This window comes from Cantharellus anzutake (assembly GCF_015039405.1).
Source record: "Cantharellus anzutake strain C23 chromosome Unknown EI90scaffold_16, whole genome shotgun sequence".
NCBI classification, from domain to species: domain Eukaryota; kingdom Fungi; phylum Basidiomycota; class Agaricomycetes; order Cantharellales; family Hydnaceae; genus Cantharellus; species Cantharellus anzutake.
Window position 1 is genome coordinate 1250302 of NW_024066966.1, and position 17380 is coordinate 1267681.

The 17380-nt window shown below is 49.1% G+C and overlaps 6 protein-coding genes across 6 annotated transcripts; 3 read left to right on the forward strand and 3 right to left on the reverse strand.

Annotated features, from left to right (window-relative positions):
- Window positions 1-300: 300 nt before the first annotated feature.
- On the reverse strand, window positions 301-725 carry EI90DRAFT_3051733 (uncharacterized protein). Its single transcript, XM_039059875.1, has one exon. The coding sequence runs from the start codon at window positions 689-691 to the stop codon at window positions 491-493; it is 201 nt and encodes a 66-aa protein (XP_038918042.1). The 5' UTR covers window positions 692-725; the 3' UTR covers window positions 301-490.
- A 1308-nt stretch (window positions 726-2033) lies between these two features.
- On the forward strand, window positions 2034-6274 carry EI90DRAFT_535121 (uncharacterized protein). The gene is made up of 4 exons (XM_039067748.1): window positions 2034-2359; window positions 2419-2564; window positions 2619-4368; window positions 4449-6274. Exons 1-4 carry the CDS (start codon window positions 2189-2191, stop codon window positions 6042-6044), a joined length of 3663 nt encoding a protein of 1220 aa, XP_038918043.1. The 5' UTR covers window positions 2034-2188; the 3' UTR covers window positions 6045-6274.
- Window positions 6275-8155: 1881 nt separating this feature from the next.
- Window positions 8156-9232, reverse strand: EI90DRAFT_3121622 (uncharacterized protein; the record flags this gene model as incomplete). Its single annotated transcript, XM_039063419.1, has 3 exons — window positions 8156-8820; window positions 8874-9074; window positions 9154-9232. 3 exons carry the CDS (start codon window positions 9230-9232, stop codon window positions 8156-8158), a joined length of 945 nt encoding a protein of 314 aa, XP_038918044.1.
- A 1099-nt stretch (window positions 9233-10331) lies between these two features.
- On the forward strand, window positions 10332-11465 carry EI90DRAFT_3121623 (kinase-like domain-containing protein; the record flags this gene model as incomplete). The annotated part of the gene is made up of 6 exons (XM_039063420.1): window positions 10332-10478; window positions 10537-10599; window positions 10657-10842; window positions 10902-10970; window positions 11038-11232; window positions 11289-11465. The coding sequence occupies 6 exons, from the start codon at window positions 10332-10334 to the stop codon at window positions 11463-11465; spliced, it is 837 nt and encodes a 278-aa protein (XP_038918045.1).
- Window positions 11466-11649: 184 nt separating this feature from the next.
- EI90DRAFT_3051757 (uncharacterized protein) lies at window positions 11650-12918 on the reverse strand. Its single transcript, XM_039059876.1, has 4 exons — window positions 12843-12918; window positions 12559-12784; window positions 11998-12495; window positions 11650-11943 (listed from the first exon to the last, which is right to left on the reverse strand). The coding sequence occupies exons 3-4, from the start codon at window positions 12453-12455 to the stop codon at window positions 11922-11924; spliced, it is 480 nt and encodes a 159-aa protein (XP_038918046.1). The 5' UTR covers window positions 12456-12495; window positions 12559-12784; window positions 12843-12918; the 3' UTR covers window positions 11650-11921.
- Window positions 12809-16725, forward strand: EI90DRAFT_535321 (uncharacterized protein). Its single transcript, XM_039067749.1, has 6 exons — window positions 12809-13033; window positions 13085-13314; window positions 13371-13501; window positions 13557-13707; window positions 13762-15342; window positions 15399-16725. The coding sequence occupies exons 2-6, from the start codon at window positions 13165-13167 to the stop codon at window positions 16620-16622; spliced, it is 3237 nt and encodes a 1078-aa protein (XP_038918047.1). The 5' UTR covers window positions 12809-13033; window positions 13085-13164; the 3' UTR covers window positions 16623-16725.
- Window positions 16726-17380: the final 655 nt, after the last annotated feature.

The window sequence follows — 17380 nt, forward strand, 5'->3', positions numbered from 1 at the left end:
CGGAAACACCGAATTCGACGTGACCTGTATGGATGAGAGGATGGAGGGCGCCGCCAAAGAAACGTGAAAGCATCTTTGGAGCCTTCTCTGGCGTTTCGACCAGTCCATCTGGCCAATTTGCAGCTTTTGAGAATAAAAAAGCCTCCAAGGTAGGACCGACTCCTCGTTCCACTATTTCAGCCCCAAAAAATTGACAATAGGCCTGGAAGTAGCTGCCAATGCATTCAGGGACGAAAAGCCTTTAAGTGGTAGTTGGGGGGCCCGCACACTTACTTTTCGTCAGCCAGAAAGTTCAGCCAATTTGACTGTTCGATCGGATGAGGCGATTCGAACGCAGGGCGCTGATATGAACCATCGATTTCAAACGCTTCATCGAGTAGCTTCGCATCCCCTCCAAAAAACCAGGCGACAAAAAGGTGATGGGTCAGATGGCTGGGAGCAATTGAGCTCTCGTAGGTAGTACGACAACTAGTCCAAGTATTTTTTTGGCTCACTTGTGGAAGCCCTCATAGTTGAAATACATATGGTATTTCTTGTGGTTGTCCTTCAACAGCTCTAGGAGCCTCTTCGAGGAGTCGTGAGTTGCCCCTGGCAGTCGAACCGGCACGAGAGCGTCGAACCATTCTGCGCGAGTGGGCAAAGGCCACAATCCGTTATCTAACGAAGTAAATGACTGTGTTGTGCTCTTCATAGTGGATACCTTTGTATAGGAGCGAACAAGGGCTGCTTGGGGAAGAAGGCACTGGCTTCTGTAATGCGAACGTCCAATTGGTATTGCGGCACGAGTGAGTCGCACCATGCCCTCGTGATGACGTCTCTATCCCGATTCATAAACCGGCTGTCATGATTATTGTGACGTGCGTGCGATGGATGCAAATAACCGCAGCCTTGCACCCCAGCAACAAACTGCTTGCGCACTATTCTGATATATCTTGACGATGGTTCGGGAAGGACACCGATGACTGAACTGGGAAGCTGGACACGCATACGCCGATGGGAACCTTACCCGCGAAATATCACAACTAGTGGCATGACCATTGCAGAGACCTCTTGACGGAATCCTGGACTATTTCTATGCATCATTCGCTGTCACACATTCTTAACTCTTACTCATAACTGGGTCCGACACACATGTCCAATGGACGATCATCCCATCTCATTCTTTTTTTTTTTGTTTTTCAAGCTTCGTTGCCGTGAGCTTTATATGAACGCAATCTCCCTTCCATTCATTTCATTTCATTCTATCATTCCTTGGGCCTGCGTTCGGGTGGGTGGGTGGGTGGGGGATGCGATTGCTTTTTTGGTCCGTTCTTGCTGGGTTAATCGATATAGCAGAAGGAGATGAACCGAAGAAGTTTAGAATGTGGATGTGTATCTGGAATTGTGAGCGTGGGCGCAGTGGGCGGGGGTCAGAGAGACCGGATCGGTTTGTTGGATTCAGTCGATTAAACAGAACGAAGGGTCACCTTAGGTTTTGAGATTTGGGGTGGGGAAACGTACGAAAGTGTATGTGCTTTGTGAAGGGTTCGATGAGCACATCGACTCGTCGGAACAGCTCCGCCACCAAATGAGACAACGTAGAACGCTTACCGACTGTCAGTGGTGCGTAGTGTGATGCCACGGAGCCTGTACACTTTCAAGGCGCTATCTAGGAACGGTCGGCCCCTAATCAAAAGAGAGGGAAGAGGAGGATTTTAATCCGACTTAAAATAATGCGCCTCCATACTTATCCCATTTCTTAGGCATTGGTGCGCGCACCCACTTGCCTGCATCCTAGAGTTTATATAAAAGCTGATTGCACACCAAGATCGTGATGAAGCCTCCACTCCGCCTGCCCCGGCGCTTGCCGCCGACCCCAACGCGGTGTGATGTCTCATAGTGTCATTGCTAGTTTGTACTAGTCCGCACTCCTAATCACACACATCTCCCAGTTCTAGGCGACCCAATACTGGCTCTCTCCAATAGAGTCATTTGCCTAGGTTCTCCTACAGTAGAGGCTTAAGTCACCTTATCCAGTCCGGGCCAGCGCCAGGCCATTGATGTGCTGGAATTCGCCATAGATATAAGGCTGTGTGAATGCATCTATCTCGGCCTTCCATTGTTGTACAAAGGTCTCGTGGCTTTGAGTATTAAATATTGTTCATACGTGTGTTACGCTCTCTCCCCATCAATTTGTCTGTTATCGACCATGTCGCTGCAGCAAGGGGCTGAAACTCCGAGGCAAACGATTAATGATGTCCTCGCAGCAGCGGGTAACACGGCGGTTTTAACTCTCAGAGGTATCAATGCTACGGCTGATTGGTGTCCACCCCTAAAGAATGCGACTGGTGCTGCACTCTTCATTTTTGATGAGGCCCAAGTCAGTAATGATCTATACTTGTTCATGAATGGAAGCTCACGCTGGTTTGCGCCACGTAGAAGTTCAAGGAGAACGCAAAGGCATGGACTGGTTTCGGTGAACACGTAAGGAGCACCATGACCAAGGTATCTTCGGCCATAAAGTCCGATGATGTGTCAGCGGAAGAGGAAAAGCCATGGGTAGAAAGTGTCACAGAACTTGAAGGGTAAGTCTATATCCATTTGATGGTCTTCGGTACGGTACTTACATTAAGTCCCAGCGCGCTACAGAAGATCAAGTCCGAAATTGAAAGACGGGGAGAAGTAGAGAAACGATCGACTATTAGAAAGGCATTCTCCTACTTGAAAGACCCCGGGAGGATCGACGACCTAAAGAAAGATTTTGACAAAGCAATTTCATCGTTTCAGGTAGCTTTCCTTACAGTATCGTTCCATAGCCATTCTGATTTTCGGCCGATTCAGCTTACGACGAACTTGATAGTTGGCAACAAGTTAGCGGCCGTAGAACGTCGTCTACACGATGACAAAATTCTTGATAGTCTCCGAGATCCTTCTACCACCCGTGGTAGTTCCGCCCAGGCATGCCTAGAAGGCACTCGAGTTGATCTCACTGAGCAGATCATGACATGGTGTCGCAACACTGGGGATAGCGAGAACCGGCTAATGCTGTTGACTGCTGTGGCAGGCGCTGGCAAGACTTCAATTGCGCTCACGATAGCAGAACGATGTAAAAGGGACGTTACCCTGTTACTGCACTTCTTCTTCAAAGCGGGCGAGCGGTCCCGGCCCGATTTTCTATTCCACAGCATAGCGCTATCTCTAGCCGACCACGATCCGGTTTACCGCACTTCCATTGTCGATGCTCTCCAAAAAGAGCCTTTCCTCTCCACTGCCCCTCTCGCGAAGCAATTTGAGAAATTAGTGGCTTTCCCTCTCCTTCACATATCTCCGCCTCCTGGTCATCCTATGGTGGTCATCATTGATGCTTTAGACGAATGTGACGAAGAAGCATATCAACCCCTTGCTAAGATTCTCTGCGAGGAAGTACCCAAGCTACCACCCTCCATAAAATTTTTTGTTACATCGAGACACGTTGATCTTGTCAATCGCTCCCTCTCACGTCATTTTCCTATCAATCATCTCACCATTAATCTCACGGATGACACAAATGTGCAGGACTGCGCTGCATACATCCGTTCGCAGCTACGAGAGCTTAAGAATTGGCATCCCGATTTAGCACATAGACTCCAGGACGAGGATAAAACAGTACAGGAGATCTCGAAACGAGCAGGTGGCCTGTTTATTTGGACCAGCACAATCTTTCGCTACATGAAGAATCTCAAGAAGGATCCTATGAGGACACTAGAAAGCCTGCTCGACACCGGCACCAAAAGACCCAAGGGCCCCACTGACGAGATGATGGATGACCTGTATACGAGTATTTTGCAGAAGTGTGATTGGGACGAAGATTTTGCGCACGATTACTCAATCGTGATGGGAGCAATCTTTGTTGCTCAGCAGCCTCTGTCCATCACAGCCTGGGACGCAATTTTGTCGCCTTTCCTCAAGTCTTCTGTTCGATATGTGTTGGCTGAACTTGCACCTCTCCTCTCAGGAGTTGAGGATCATTGCATTCCGGTTTGCATCCTACACCAATCATTCCGCGATTTTATTGTCGATCGGATTGATCCTAAAACAATCAGCTCTCGTTGCACCCCTGTAGCCGTGGGGGTGGAGAATACCAAGGTTGCCCTACGATGTACCGAAATTTTGAGCCAGGATCTCTGCTCTGTAAAGGGCTTAGGACTGATCGAAAACTTATCCGAACAAGATGAAATGCCGCGCATTCCTCCAGAGTTATCTGAGCACTTTCATTACGCATGTCGCCACATTGTTCATCACCTCAGTCGGGTCCAGGAACCATCACAGGAGCTTGCTGTGTCAGTTGGTATGTTTCTGAGCCAGGAAGCAACTCGGTGGGTGGAAGTCTGTGTGAGAACGGAAAGCTACGTCAGTATCTTGTTGCTCCCTGAGTGGGCTAAGGTATGGGTTATCAATTGTGTTAAAGAAATTACCTCATGGTCTTCCAGTTGGCTGTTGACCACAGGGCTGTTAGCATACTGGCTAATGTGCTTACTCAGCTTCCATGGAACCTGGAATATTTCTTAAGATTCCAGGAGGCATATGAGGCAGCAAATGATTCTGTTGTACTCTGCCGTTACCTTTTTTCTGTGGACTCAAGTTCCTACACCCCGCATTTGGCCAGGTCACTTGACGGTCTATATAATACCCTTTACCAACTCGGACAGCACTCGGAGGCACTCCCATTTATTGAAGAAAGTGCCAAACTCTGCCGCCAGCTAGTTGCCGTCCACCCAGGATCATACACCCCGCATTTGGCCAGGTCACTCAAGAAGTTATGTAAAGCTCTTTCCAATCTCGGACGGCACTCGGAGGCGCTCCCATTTATCGAAGAAAGCGTCGAACTCTACCGCCATCTAGTTGCTGTTCACCCAGAATCATACTCCCCAGATTTAGCCATGTCACTCAATAATCTATACAATTCCCTTTCAGATCTTGGACGGCACGAGGAGGCGCTCCTATTCATCAAAGGTGTTAAACTCTGGCGCCAGCTAGTCGCTGTTCACCCAGGATCATACACCCTGGAATTGGCCATGTCACTTGACAATCTATATGATGCTCTTTACAATCTCGGACGGCATGAGGAGGCACTCTCATTCATTGAAGGAAGCGTCAAGCTCTACCGCCAGCTAGTTGCCATTCACCTTGCATACACCCCGGGTTTGGCCATGACACTCCACAATCTATATAATGCTCTTTACAATCTCGGGCGGCACGAGGAGGCGCTCTCATTCATTGAAGAAAGCGTCAAACTCCACCGCCAGTTAGTTGCTGTTCACCCTGGATTATACACCCTAGATTTGGCCAGGCTACTCAACAATCTACGTAATGCTCTTTCCAAACTCGGACGGCACGAGGAGGCGCTCCCATTCATCGAAGAAAGTGTCAAAATCCTGCGCCAGCGAGATGCTGTTTCATACACCCCAGATTTGGCCATGTTATTCGACAATCTATATAATGCTCTTTCCAAACTCGGACAGCACTCGGAGGCACTCCCATTCATCAAAGAAAGCCTGCGCCGGCTAGTTGCCGTTTCATACACCCCGGATTTGGCTATGTCACTCAACAATCTATACGATGCTCTTTCGGATCTCGGACGACACTCGGAGGCCCTTCCATTCATCGAAGAAAGTGTCAAACTCCAGCGCCAGTTGGTTGCCGTTAACCCAGGATCATACACCCCGCATTTGGCTATGTCACTCAACGATCTATACGATGCTCTTTCGGATCTCGGACGACACTCGGAGGCGCTCCCATTCATCGAAGAAAGCGTCAAACTCCAGCGCCAGTTGGTTGCCGTTAACCCGGGATCATACACCCCGCATTTGGCTGTGTCACTCAACCATCTATACACTGCTCTTTTGGATCTCGGACGACACTCGGAGGCCCTTCCATTCATTGAAGAAAGTGTCAAACTCTATCGCCAGTTGGTTGCCGTTGACCCAGGATCATACACCCCGGGTTTGACTGGGTCACTCAACAGTCTACGTAATGCTCTTTTGGATCTCGGTCGTCATTCCGACGCACAAATGGTCCCCATTTGAGCGTGTTGTCCTCGTCATTGCACTCTCCATATTGCTGCCTTCACATGGTGAGCAAGCTTGAATTGGATACTCAGCTCGAGAACACCCAACCTCACTTTTTTGATTGCAAACTATTGATAAAATATTTACAGAGTTTCCTCTCCGCTACACCCATCACGAATTTCAGTCGCATCATGATCTTACAATTTTACTATCAAGAACACACATCTCTTCCTCTAACACATTTTTTCCATGTTTTTCCATGTTTCTGCATACCACCATAAGCGATGACATGCAATGGAAAGACAAAATCGGCACGTCGACCTTGTTTGGTGTATCGCGTTAGGGGAATGAAAGTCGAGAACCAGGCGAAAATATGACGGCGTGCAATCACAGCTGGGGGATGTCTAACTCCAACATGCTCTGACTTGATACTATTGTCCACACGTGCCTGTCAAATCGTCGACTGGAACGTACGCGAAGTCTGAAAGGTGTGGTGACGTCAATGGGTGGCAGGCTTGAGTGCAATCGTCCTGTTTCGTCCCAACTCCTCTTCCCCCCCCCCCCCCCCCCCCCCCCTGCTTCTCCCCCCCGTCCCAACTGCTCTTCTTCCTATCCTTAGGGGATCTATCGCTTTTCTCTGGCCGATTCTTCCACCGAAGCAATCATTGATGCACAGATCGACCCTCCCCACCCCCATCCTTTTTGTTGTCTGCCTCCTCATCTCCCTCCATACAATCATCCACGCTTCATTCCAAATCGTTAGGACTTCCATCTTCATTGTCTGCGAGCAACGGAGGAGAGGAGGTGGTGGTGGCGGACTAATAGCAGGAATAGGTGAAGGGACAAGTACCTGATTCGACCGATGTGTTGACGGCGAGGGCCAAGACGACAGGGATTATGGAGGCGAAGTTTAGTATGGTATCCCCCTCCCCCTTTGGCATTGCGTCAAGTAATGGTTTAACTCTTCCTTCCTTACATCCTTCGCTACTTTAGCATATTCAACGTAGGAGGTCAACGCCCTAAGCGTAAGAAGTGGTTACTGTTTGAATCCGTCACCTCCATCATCTTTTGCACGGCCTAATCAGAAGATCAACCATTGACGGAGAATTGGAGTCCCTTGTGCTGTTCGATTCCGGCGCGAATCCGAGATGGTTCTTTCGACCAGTATCATCCTTTTCTGAATAGAGGATGTGTTTTATGGAGAAGACCGCAGGGAAGGCTGTAGCGGAGGATAGGGTGGCGGAAATGCGAGTGGTGCAAGAAGGCAGAGTGGGAGGGTGGAGGGTAGGAGGGTCAATGACTCGGAGGATGTGAGTGAGCAGAGTGTGGGGAGTTTGAGGGAGTCAATCCGCAGTACTACGGGCGGGAGGGATATGAACAAGGCAGCCTAGTTTATCTTATGGAAGTTTTCGCAGACGAACAGGGCGAGGCTGAACATTTATCCTCAGTAAATTTTTGTTCGGTCTCATGTAGGGTGATTTTCTAGCTTGACCCAGGCCGGTGATACGGAAAATGTTTGTCCCTTGTTTGGTATGCTGTCGCTGATGCCCGATGAATGCCTTTGGTGCTTGTCCTGGACCGTCGATCCAGGTGGTTTTTGCAGCGGTGAAAGAGATGACACTACCTAATGGGCTTAAAGATGCCGGGATCGTATAGACGCACAGGGGGTATACTGCACTCGACTTGGTACTATGTGACTATCGTGCTATCCTAGGTGGGGAATGAAAGATAGCCAGGATACAGCTTGCAAAAGGTTGGGGTGTGGAGATCGCAGAGGTGTAAACACAAGAGTGAACAAGATAACCCGAGCGATAAGATAAACAAACCCAAAAAGCAGACATACGAGATCAATGATGCTCACATCTTCATCCCGCCTTTTCACAGCCCATGCGACAGGGCCAGGGCCCACCGTAATAATTATCGCAGAAATGCGCCACAAGAGTGTCTCCGCACGTGTCGGAAATGAAAATGACCATGCAAAGCAATGGACCCCACCAAAAATGATCCCAGTGACTAGAAATATCCACAAGGGGTCTGCCTCCATGATCTTCGTCGCAAGCCAAGTCAGATTTGCCGCATTCTGCATTTGATCGATATTGGCACCAGAATTTGGGGGACAGGGGTTTGCCCTAGGGAAGCCAGATCTGCCACGATCTGCTTTTGATCGATATTAGCATCAGGTTTGGAGGGATTGGGACTCCAGTCGAATTTGCTGTATTCGATATTTGATCGGTACTGGCACCGGAATTTGTGAGATTGGGGTTCACCGCAGGAGAGGCCAGGGTTGCCGCGTTCTGCCCTTGATCGGCATCAGCATGAACGTTTGAGGGATTGGGGCTCCCTGCAGGGGAAGTCGGATTTGGCATATTCTGCACTTGATCAGTATTGGCATCGGGATTGGAGGGATTGGAGTGGCTCCCTTCCATCACGTAGATTGGGAAATGCACATCCAGCGGTTTGCGCCACCACAAAGCACAAACAAGGATGCTAAGTGATGCATAAGCAAGAGTCATCGCTTCCAATTGGGACCTGGGTAGACGATGTGCCCACCGTCCAACATACTGGGCGGCAAACCACACAAGCTGGATGGCAACAATGAGCTTTGCAAAAAAATCCCCTTTACTTCTGTCAAGGATTTCCTCTTTCGATACTGCGACCTCTCCCGAATGCTTGATAATGCCGGGGTATCTCTTAAAGAGAGTAGAAGGATTTCCGTCTGGCTCTACTGCGTTTCCGTTGGCACCGTCGAAGAAACCTCCCATATTCACAAAATATGAATGGCTCAATGTCCATCCTTGTGAAAATAAAATTGAGCTGAATTGAGCTTTTTTAACATTCAGCGCAAACCTTGAATTTCAGCGCACTGCCTTGATAGTCTGCAAGCCATGGAGAAGTCTTCCCATGCAGTCGCAACAGCGGCCTCCGGTGCAACCAACGTGAAAATCATTTGAGTGTACGAGAATCCGGACTGAACGACCAACGCGAATATCGCTTGGCACATCGGGATGGTTTGCCGTCCAGATGCAAGCGAAGATGGTAAGGATGCAGCTGTACACCATGCCCCACATGGTTCGATAGTTGCGTGAATCGTTACAGTCGTCCGAGTGATTTAAGGAGAACGCCGTACTGTTGAGTGCAGGATGTTGACAGATAGGTGCGGCATGGACACTTTGGGCGAGGATAAAGCTGATGAGCAAGGTTGCCATTGTATAATGAAGATTTGGACTACCAGCTTGTAAGCTTTATGCCGTAGCGAGACGCCCCAGTGTCCGCGAAGAAGCCTCGATTCCAAAAAATCAAATTCAGCTCACTGCAAGGGGAGGTGGTTGAGGCAGCCTGATAGGACACGTGCGATCAGCAAAACAGTATAGGAGCCCATATCATATGTAGGCCACCAGCCTAGATGGACGTTCTAGGAAACATCTACTAAGCTAGTGCCCTTACTGCGAGAAACGGAATATCGGTGTTGCGAGCAAGAATCCTGTCACCCTCAAATTGGCAAAAAGGAATTACCTTTCGCTAGCGAGGTATTACGTACCCCCAAGCAGGTTCGTGAGGAAAGCGCAGCACTTCCTGTTAACAACATGTCAACAGAGATGCATGAGTAGGAGCCTGTTAGAGTCAGCGTTGAGGGAGGGCATTAGGGTCATTGCATGCGTCCTTCATTCATGAAGGATGTTGAATCTGCGTGAGCGTGAGTTAGGAGTTTGCTGAATCTCTAATGTTTTCCGCATTAGCAAGTTGGCCATAGATGGATAGATAACAACAAATAAATCGATTATGAATAGGGAATGTTGGGCTGTACCAGACTCGAAACGGTTGTCTTTCCCCAAATCCCCCTTCGAATTGCCTAACATGCAGACCAACTTTCAACTAAAGAAGACACCTGCACGCATGGGCAGCCTGCCTGGCACCAATGAAACGAGGGGCGATGTTGTTATGGTATGTTTGTCTTCAACTAGGGCGAGCGATGTGTACGTAAATTTGCAAATAGTTGTTCTGCTGGCAGGTTCTGGTCGCACAACTTTTCCCCGATATTTCGTTTTTCGCAGTAAGCTGGCAGACGAATAAGATAAGTAAACGAGCAAACGTCGTGCGGATGCTTTGGTCTGAACAAACTGCAGAAGAAAAAGAATGAGGATGAAATCGCCCCGTACGGAGAGCAGCGGTACTTACTGTGACTGGTGGCGTTTCCACCATCATTGCATAGCTAAATACGGATCGGATGACAGAGCAACAGCCACAATTACACAATGGAAGCGGATCAATGAATTGAAAGCACAATCTTGGAGTGAAGTCGGTGTCATGTCCTTCATCCAAGAGCTACTCCGGGCTGTCGAGACGAGGCTATTGGCAGTTGACTCCAGGATACTTAACAGAGCAGTACTTACAAGGGCGAGGTGGAAGGAATGGATTCCTTTTGGGCGATTTCACGAAGGATACTACCGCGGGGTTCGTATCTGGGTCGGTCGTCCGTGTCATCCATTCTTGCTTGAGCTGTATATTCTAGAGTCACGTCTGGATAAAGGCCTTCACAAACATCGCACCTGATACTTCACATACATTTGGGGAGGTATGTTGACTTGGACACGATGGGCAATTTGCGGCCATTCATTCGCAATCCTCCAAGCGACTGGCTAGCGATGTGATGGAGTGGTCCCAGTTGAAACATCCACACGTAGTCCGGCTCCACGGATGGATTTCATACGTGAGTAAGGAAAATCCATGTCCGGGCTTGGTGCCAAGCTGGTCCGACGGAGGAAATATCAGATCTTTTCTGGGGGGTACTCACGACTTCCCTAGTCGCTGGGCCTTGGTGAATCTAACTCTATAACATATGGATCGCTGCTCATGTGTATGAGGATGCTATTCTAGATTCGTGGAATTGCCGATGGCCTGCACCATCTACATTTGCAGGAGATAGTACATGGTGATATCCAGCCCGTGAGTCATTCTCATTTTGCCCATGTGCGTAATTCGTAACTTCTCATGAACACGCTTGCGTCGTCAGGAAAATATTGTCCTGAGTCGTGATGGAAAACCACAGTTATGTGATTTCGGGCTTTTGTGCATTATTTCGGAGACATCAACACCAATCGTCAACCCAAACTCGTGGCGATACTCAGCACCTGAGCTCCGCACAACTCCGGACTTCTTTCGAAACAGGGAGAGTGATGTCTGGGCATTTGGATGCACAGCCATGGAGGTATGAAAACATGTTTTAACGCATTTTTGACGCTGGGGGCTGACACCTCTGCTAAGATACTTCTCAATACGCCACCGTATTCTGGTGTTGAAGGGACTGAGCTTTTCTTGCCTACAGGACCACCATTTGCCGATCCCACTGACGGAGAGATTCTCATGCCGTGCCTCGAGACTCTCCCTCACGCTCGAACCGATATGGAGACGGTTATCCAATCGCTCGGTCGTACTCCATGAAAGTCGCAAACCGATGATGCCCTTTGTTTGGATCTCTTAGCAGCTGGTTGGAGTTGTAAACTGTGGAAGAGAAGCGCAACCCACCAAGAGCCATCGGTGTGATATGATAGTGGCGAGATGACAAATATATTGTTCTCTACGTTCGAGCATACAATTTGCTCGTCAAATTAGGATCGGATGCAATTTTTTGGGCCAGAAACAGCCAAGAATGGAAGCGGATTGATTCATTGCTGCTCTGGAGCCTAATCTGGATCCCATTTCCACTCAGACTGGATTGGGCGTAATCCTACATAAGGCTTCTCCGTACGATCTTTCCTCTGCTCCGCACACCTGCCAAGATGGCGGCCGCGTTGTCCTCTTCAAGCGAGCCTTTTCGCTTAGACTCACCCAAGCCATTTCACCTAGACTCACGCAAGCTGGACGGAAAGGTCGTGTTTGACATCAAAGGTGGTGGGGTTACCGCCCCAGGTCTAGTCCCGGGCGGTCGAGTAAGCACAACGTAGTTAACTCTGTTGGGTTTACCTCACCTGGTAGGGTGTTTAGGGCGGAGTGGACAGCGTTCTCATAGAAGTCATACACGAATCCGAACTTTCTCAGGAGGCGAGGTAGAGGTCGAGGCAGGGGTTGAAGCAGAGGTTGAAGCGGAGGTTGGAGCAGGAGGTAAAGCAGAACGACGCGGAGGTGGAGCGTTTTGTGCAGGTTTGCGATTTGTTCGCCAGCATCAGCGTAAGGCTGACTTTCTCGCAGCGTGTGGAGCGGCAATTGAGTATTATTCGTTCTTTGGATCACGAAAACATTGCTCGATTCCAAGGATGGATAGTGAGGCTTGAGGATGAAACTTGGCTTCGCGCGAGGATTGCGTATGCCCGTTGTGAGGGAGGGAAAGTGATGGACTATCTCAGCGTAAATGTGAAGGCGGATCGCCAAAAACTGGTACTTATGTGTTGCATGTGCGCGTTCAGTGTGTCCTCGTTGTTCTAAGTGCTCCATCAGATTCTTGGGGTTTCTCGTGGGCTTTCATATCTTCATTCTAAAGGTATCGTTCATGGGAATCTCAATCCGGTTCGTTTGCCCTGATCCGTTCATTGCGTACCACTCGTTCACCAATTGCCCAGAGTAACGTCTATATCGATTACGGCGCCCATGACGAGCGTGACCCCTTTCCTCGAATCAGCGGCTTTGGATCATCATACACCATTACAGATGATCCCGTCCGCCTTAAGGTGGAGGGTGTGTGCGCTGTACCCTTACGATATGTCGCCCCAGAAGTCTTGGTACGAGACGTAGATGCATGCGACCAAAAAGGTGACGTCTGGTCACTTGGATGCACGTCGTTACAGGTATGCCGAACGTTTAGTGTACCATTTGGGATCTCACCCTTTTCAGATACTCCGAGGCAAGCGTCCCTATGAGGATATCCTCAACGAATACTATATTCCATCTGCAGTCGCGAAACAGGACCCCTACCAGGGGGATTCTTCGGATCCCTGCTGGGGAGCACTTCAAAGCTGCCTCGCACGTGATCCTTCCGAGCGCCCTGCTGCCGGTGGCGTTGTCGAACGCTTAGAGTAAGTTGACTTCTTATTCACTATGCAGGTGGGAGCTGAAATTCGGCAGAGGGGCTGTCATCGATGATTGGAATATCCTCTCTGTTGCACGTCCAATCTCTCCCCGCCCATCGATTCGTCCGTCATCACCCATGTTGCCGAAGCAAAAAGTTCGCGATCTTCTTGCGGGGGGAGGCGATAGTGCAGTCGCAATTCTTACTGCCGTCGGTGCTGCACCGGATGTGTTCCATCCCTTACCCGCTGCCGCCAGTACGGCACTCGTTATCCTCCACGAGGTCAAGGTTGGTACTGATTTATACCGTGCCAGGAATGGAAGTTGACAGTCTGCATTATGAAGAAGTCCAAAAGGAACAAGAAGGAATGGGAGGATTTTGGACAGTATATTGTGAACGTCATGGTCGGTGTGATCGCAGCCATCGATCCCTATAGTTCATCCGACGAAGCAAAGCTGTGGGCGGAACTGAGCGAGTTAGTGTCTGCTCTATTCAAGCCGTTGCCGTCATATAACATAAGTACATCATAGGTCGTTGCAGCGCATTCGAACTGAAATTGGACAACGGCATGGAAGGATGGAAGGATTGTTTGCCTTTCGAAATCGCTTCTCACGTATGAAAATTCGCAGCAAGATCGATGATTTAAAGAAAGATTTTAATATGGCCTTGGCGTCGTTCCAGGTGATTTTGTTTGTTCCATATTGTGGCTTTGGTCTCATTATCGTAATCACGTAGCTAAGGACAAACCCAGCAACTGGCACAAAAAGAAACGATCTGGATCAGTTCACCCATGGAATAGAGAATTCTTCAGTTCTGGATGAACTTGAATATCCCGCTGTCGTCCACCATGACTCGACTCAAGCTTGCCTGGAAGGCACTAGGACTGATTTGATTCAGCTTATTATGTCCTGGTGTCATGACAAGGGAGTTGGTGAGAATCGTGTATTGCTACTGACGGCCGTGGCCGGTGCTGGCAAGACATCCATTGCCCTCTCTATTGCAGAAGAGTGTCAAAGGGATGGGATATTATTGTTACGTTTCCTCTTCAAGGCGGGTGAGCAGTCACGGCCAGATCATCTGTTTAGCGGCATGGCTCGATCTCTGGCAACACACGACCCTGCGTACCGCGCCACCGTCATATCGATCCTTCAAGAGGATCCAGCCCTCTCGACTGCCCCGTTCGTCACCCAATTCGAGAAACTAGTGGCTAGACCTCTCCGTTTCAAGGCATCGCTGCCTGACCGTCCCATGGTAATCATCATTGATGCGTTAGACGGGTGCGACACGGAGGCATTCCCACATCTTGCCGATATACTTCGGAAAGAAGTGCCGAAACTACCGTCCAACATCAAATTCTTTGTTACTTCCAGACAATTCGGCCTCGTTGATCGTTTTCTATCACCTAATTACCCCATCGATCGCCTCGGCCTCGATCTCTCGCCTGATGCTAACATGCATGACTGTGCTATCTACATCCGATCACAACTACGCGAACTGAAGGATGTGCATCCTGGTTTGGAAGACCGAATCGAGTACGAGGATAAATTGGTTCAAAGCATACTGGAGCGGGCAGGTGGCTTGTTCATTTGGATCAGTATCGTCTTCCACTACATGAAGATTACCAACGGTGATCCTGCGAGGGTGCTGAAGAAACTGCTCAATGACGACCTGAGCCGATCAAAGGCCTCCCCTGAGAAAATGATGGATGGGCTGTATACGAGCATTTTAGAGAAATGTAACTGGGAGGATGACGATTTTGTGCATGACTACCCGATTGTGATGGGAGCAATTCTAACCGCACGAAAACCACTATTTGTTGCGGCGTGGGATGCCATTCTATCACCATTCTTGTACTCACCCATCCAGTATACATTGGCGGAACTTGCACCCCTCATCTTGAACAAGCCAATTCGTATCTTGCATCAATCTCTTCACGACTTTCTCATGGACCGAATCGAACCACAATCACCCATACTTTGCCGATTTGCAGTGGATGCAGGGAGGGAGAATACCAGAGTGGCGCTGCGTTGCGTTCAAATCTTGAATGAGGGACTTTCCACTATGGAAGGTTTAGGGCTGATTGAGGATTTGTCCGAAAAGACTGAGCTGCCACCCATTCCTCAAGAGATGCTGTCCGAACAACTCCATTACGCGTGTCGGCATTTCGTGTATCATCTCAGCCAAGTTCATGAGTCACCGGAAGCGCACAATGAGTCTCTTCATACATTTTTCAGTCAACAAATAATGCAGTGGATGGAAGTCTGTGTAAGGACGGAAGGGTACATTAGCATATCATCATTCCCTGAGTGGGCCAAGGTATGGATTCTCAATAGTGTTTACGAGGCATTCTTGTTCAGTTTCATGTTTTTCAGTTGAGCGTTGATCGATCTTCAAGAGAAGTCATTCGTATGTTGATCACAGTATTTGACAACATGTACAAAAATCTTGCATTCTTTTTAAGATTGCAGGAGGCACATGAGTTGGCAAGTGATTCCGTTGGGTTCTGCCGTTATCTTGTGTCTGCAGACTCGGAGACCTATAGCCCGGATTTGGCTCGAGCGCTTCGGAATCTTTTTATGTCACTCAACGATTTCAAACAGTATTCTGCAGCGCTCCCAGTGATCGAAGAAAATGTCAAAATCTGGCGCAATCTTGTTGCCACCGATCCGAAATCATACACCCCGGATTTGGCTCGGGCACTCGGGATTCTTTCTGTGTCTCTCCGCAATGTTGGACGGCATCCAGAGGCCCTCTCAGTGATTGAAGAAAGTGTCAAACTCTGCCGCGAGCTGGTTGCTGCCGATCCGACATTATACACCCCGGATTTGGCCATCTCACTCGACAATCTCCGTGGTGCTCTTTCCAACCTCGGACGGCACTCGGAGGCGCTCTCATTCATCGAAGAAAGCATCCAACTCTACCGCCAGCTGGTTGCTGTTCATCCAGGATCATACACCCCAGATTTGGCCATTTCACTTAGCAATCTACATGGTACTCTTTCCAATCTCGGACGGCGCTCGGAGGCGCTCCCATTTATCGAAGAGAGTGTCAAACTCTGCCGGTTGCTAGTTGCTGTTGACCCAGGACCATACACATCGCATTTGGCTATGTCACTCGACAATTTATATAATGCTCTTTCCAATCTCGGACGGCACTCGGAAGCGCTCCCATTCATCGAAGAATGCGTCAAACTCCGGCGCCAGTTGGCTGCCGTTAACCCAGGATCATACACCCTGGATTTGGCCACATCAGTCAACAGTCTATATAATGCTCTTTCGGATCTCGGACGGCACTCGGAGGCGCTCCCATTTATCGAAGAGAGCGTCAAACTCTGCCGCCAGCTAGTTGCCGTTACACCAGGATCATACATCCCGCATTTAGCCATGTCACTCAACAATATGTTTAATGCACTTTCCAATCTCGGACGACACTCGGAGGCGCTCCCATTTATCGAAGAAAGTGTCAAACTTTACCGTCAGCTAGTTGCCGTTAACCCAGGATTATACACCCCAGATTTGGCCATGTCACTCAACAATCTACGTAATGCACTTTCGGATCTTGGTCGTCATTCCGAGGCACAAATGGTTCACATTTGAACGTGTTCTCCCTGTCATTGCATTCCCCACAATGCTGCCTGCACACAGTGAATTGGATATCCGGCTCGAGAACACCCACAAATCCGACCACATTTTTTTTTGATTGCAAACTATTGAACATATAAATAATGGCCTCTGTCTGACCAACGGCTTCTGATTGGCTCTTTCCTGTTGCTTATCCCATCCTGTTGACTACTGTGCGACCTTCAGATTCCGATTATCTTAATCCCTCTCTGCTGTTCCGGGACCTTCCCTTTGCTTATCCGCTTCTGATCTCTGCTGTTCGCTGTCTCAACCTCGGTCTGTCTTAGCCTCAGTTGTCGTAGGTGAGGGCCATTGAGTGTCGTTCAGTGGCATGTAGTTTGTACTGAAGCGGTCCGTTTGTGAAAATGCTGTGCTCTCGAATCACTGACCGCTGCAGATGACAACGACAGGGTAAACATCCTGCTTTTCTGGGAGTTATTAGACAAAGGAATTGAGGATGGCACACTAAATTTTCCCACCTACTCGACCTACTCACTACTGACTTGCTGCTCCCTTGCTGCTCCATGGCCTCTAGCTCAACCAGCGGAACTTTCCCAGTGCACTCAAGTGCCATGCCTGATGGGTTGAGGTCCACTTTTGTGATGGGTTTGGCTGGGGAAGGGCCTTCAGATTGCCCTAACGTGTGTGAAATTGCGCTATCAGTCTATTCCCAATCGTTGATGAAAGCCAATGCCCAAAAGGATGTGGTGGTGTATGTGGCCGGTGCTTTGATC